General features: G+C 47.7%; 1 protein-coding gene across 4 annotated transcripts in view; it reads right to left on the bottom strand.

Moving 5' to 3' along the window:
• The window catches only part of LOC132467684 (chemokine-like protein TAFA-1), a 20441-nt gene extending 18067 nt beyond the window's left edge, over positions 1–2374 (bottom strand). For 2 of the 4 annotated variants that reach the window (XM_060065208.1, XM_060065368.1), the window contains exons 1-2: positions 1701–2372; positions 187–328 (exon numbers count right to left, since the gene is read on the bottom strand). In XM_060065208.1, coding sequence (XP_059921191.1) covers positions 187–328 — 142 coding nt within the window. In that variant the 5' untranslated portion in view covers positions 1701–2372. Of the gene's footprint in view, positions 1–186; positions 332–1700 lie in introns of all 4 variants that reach the window. The other 2 variants (XM_060065437.1, XM_060065292.1) reach the window with 2 other exon arrangements.
• Between the last annotated feature and the right edge of the window lie 1211 nt (positions 2375–3585).

Below are 3585 nucleotides of genomic sequence, written 5' to 3'. Positions count from 1 at the left end.
ATTTCACGGGTAAATGTAACTTTAAATAATCATGGACATACCTCCTACCTACTCTCAACAAACAAAATAAACATTGCAATTTAAATGTCTTTTTCTGTCATTTTCTCCACGGGAGAGCCTTTGTCCCCTTGCATTCACCCACTCCAGCTCCCCCCGCCATGGCTTGCCTGCAGCAAGTGGACTCACCGATCATGTGGATGCTGATCCTCCCAGGTCTGGTCCCAGGCTGCTGCTGGATGGTGTCATAGAAGGTGCCCTGACCAAGCTGAACCGCAGTCACACTGACCCAGAGACTCAGGCAGAGGAGCCAGGACATGACAGGACACATCTGCTGAGGGCCAGCAGAGGAGGAGTCAATAACAAGTAGATCATGTTGCCCACCTCACACACACACACACACACACACACACACACACACACACACACACACACACACACACACACACACACACACACACACACACACACACACACGCCGCAAAAACACAACTATGTACACACAGGGGCATGCACGCACACAAACACACACCTATGTACGCACACTTGCATACCCACACACCAACACAGACACAAGCATTAACAGCTGTCCGAAAATCAACAAGCAATGGAGGTGTTTGACACGTTTCGCAGGAAGTCTACCTCCTGCCCCCTAATGCTGGTGGTCCTCTGGCCGCCTAACTGTTTCATTAGCATGACTAACCACGCGGGCAGTGCTGCTCATTCTCTCCCTTGTCTTCTCTCTGTGAGCCCCAAGGCAGTGTGTATATATATATATATATATATATATATACTGATCATATATCTATATCCACGTGAAGGCTATCCCTAGGGAGTTTTTTTTCTATGCAGCAGAGATTTCCCATGACCCCCCAACACATCCCCCCCCCCCCCCCCAATCCGCTTTAAACCCCCAAATTAAAGCAAAGATCAGATTTCACAGGGAACTGTCTGTCGGGGCTGGTGCTGTCACTACCAGGATAACGTGCTTGTGACACAGCAGTAATGGGAACGACAAAGACCTGCGAGGGATCAGCGACATGCCGATTAGATAATCACATTAATAATGTCCCCGAAGAAGACATGAGAGAGGAAGGACAGCGACAGCAAGGTAGCCTTCACACTGGAGAATGGAGACGAGATATTAAATAGACCCATTCCTTATAGTTTGACAGCTAATAACTTCCTGTGTGTTGCCAGGTTTAAATGTAATGTCATAAACATGTGATGTGTTGGTAGGACATCCTTTCTGATTGAAATTAAGGGTCAATTGAATTGAGAAATGTGCATTAAATGAAGATAAACATGATCCATTCAAAGGGTTTTAATAAACTTGATTTATTTGCGACACTTTTTTCCTATATGTGGATTGCACACTAAACAAAAAAACATAAATAACACACACAAAGCTTATGGAAATAAGCAAAAGCTTAATTGAATGTGTGAATGCATTACATCAATCTATCTATCTCAGCTATTGAATAAAAAACATTTTCCTAGCTATCACAGATGGAACATTGCAGTACAGTTTACACCAAACCATTCATTCATTCATTCATACATTAATTCATTAATTTGGCAAACATGAACGTGCAGAATTTAAAGAGTTCTTTTTACCAAAGCAGGTTGACATTTTTCCACAAAATAATTGTTTTTTTTCTCACACAGACTCAAACAGTCTTTAATATTGAACAAAGTCTTACCTGAAAATCCCAAGACAGCGTTTACAAATATCTCAACAGAGTGATGTAAATCCACCCATGTCTCTGCCCGTTGATCCTCCTCAACTCTGTGGATGTGTGTCGGAGAGGGGAAACTCCACTGACCGTCCCTCCCTGCGCCCCCACTTTGACAACAACCCGCACAAAGACAACCCGAGTGGGTCGAGTGGTACAAGAAGAAGCAGGAGCAGAACAAGATATTTACAGCACTTTCAATTCTACCTTTTGAAATATCACTGGTGGTGCCCCCTCCTCCCTTGAGGAGCTGCCGACACTGATGCAGAAATCCTTTGCCCTCCCTTCTCCTCCTCGTGCATTGACGGGCGTGTGCGCAGCGCTCCTCAATGAACTGTAGTGGAATCTCTGCTCCCCGCTCAGCCGTCCGCGTGCTTCCATGGAGGGTCTCGAGCGTCTGAGCGTGCGGCTCGGGAGCCGCGTTCCCCTCAGCGCGCACCGGTAAGTAACGGATGTTGCTCCAAAGCGCGCAGGATGTGTGTGTGTGTGTGTGTGTGTGTGTGTGTGTGTGTGTGTGTGTGTGTGTGTGTGTGTGTGTGTGTGTGTGTGTGTGTGTGTGTGTGTGTGTGTGTGTGTGTGTGTGTGTGTGTGTGTGTGTGCGTGCGTGCGTGCGTGCGTGCGTGCGTGCGTGCGTGCGTGCGTGCGTGCGTGCGTGCGTGCGTGTGTGTGTGCTCCGCGCCCTCACACTGTAACACAAGTCCTAGAGCCAGCCCGCTTCTACATTACATTACACACTGCGTGGGGCGAGAGTCCACCTGATCATTAGCTTCTCGGTTAAAATGCAAATCAGTCCGACTTGCACGGTGCGCAGAGCGACCGAGCTGAGGGGACATTTTATATTTATTTCATCATTTATTTTTTCTTCTGATTTGACGGGGGGGGGGTTGATTTTTCTCTCTTTGCATTCTGTATTACCATGTTGTACTCATACAACCATGGAGAAAGACTGTAGAATACAAAAGGTACTTTGATGGGTGGAATATTTAGAATCTTGAACCAAAACACATGTTCTTGAATGTTACAAAACACCGTACAAAATAACCAGAAATTAACAACAACAAAAATGTACACAGTAAGTAGCAGTACAATGTGAGTTCCTAGGAGCAGGTGACCGGTGTGTCTTCGAGGCTGGAGTGCGAAACCACGACAAGACAGCGAAGAGTGGAAGCAGTGCCGGCCCCCTGCCATCCGACCGGGGGCCCCTCCACTGAAACCAATATTCCCATGCAGGCAGGGACCTCATCGATACGGGGGGGGGGGGGGGGCAGATTGAATAGCCGCCGTGCGGGGAGATGAGGGGAGGTGACGACGGCCAGATGTGAAATTAATCTGTTTATCTGTGCATGTACTGTATGTGTGTCTGTCCGTCCGTCCCCGGCACATGAGCTCAGAGTGCTTCTCCTCTGTGCCTTTGTGTTACGGAACACAACCCAAGGCCGTCTCACACTCGCTGTCATCAGCAGAGCTAGCGGGGACTTTGCATTTTTTATTCCAATTGTGTGTTTTTTTTATTGACACAAGTTCCCAGCCAGAGACGTGTGCCCAAAGTGAGGCTGTGGCCCTGAGCGTCTCAATCTCTCCTCAAATCGTGAGCGGAAAAACAGTTGTGTGATCGCCATGCAAAAATAGACGCTTTCTCCGTCCAAACGGGCGGGGAAACGGGTGTGCGACGGCAGTAAATTGCAGGGCAGCATTATCTCCTCTCCTTTGGTGAAGCATGGGCTGGTGTACCCTACGCTGGAGGAGATAAGGAAGGAAACGTTGAAGAACCTTTTCCTAGCATTTGAAACATTTTGAACGGCTCTTATCATGGCTACTGACTTCGTTACTTCCGGGTCACTGAGTTAGCAAC

This window comes from Gadus macrocephalus, chromosome 1 (genome assembly GCF_031168955.1).
Source record: "Gadus macrocephalus chromosome 1, ASM3116895v1".
In the NCBI taxonomy this organism is placed as follows: domain Eukaryota; kingdom Metazoa; phylum Chordata; class Actinopteri; order Gadiformes; family Gadidae; genus Gadus; species Gadus macrocephalus.
This window is presented reverse-complemented; position numbering and strand designations above follow the sequence as displayed.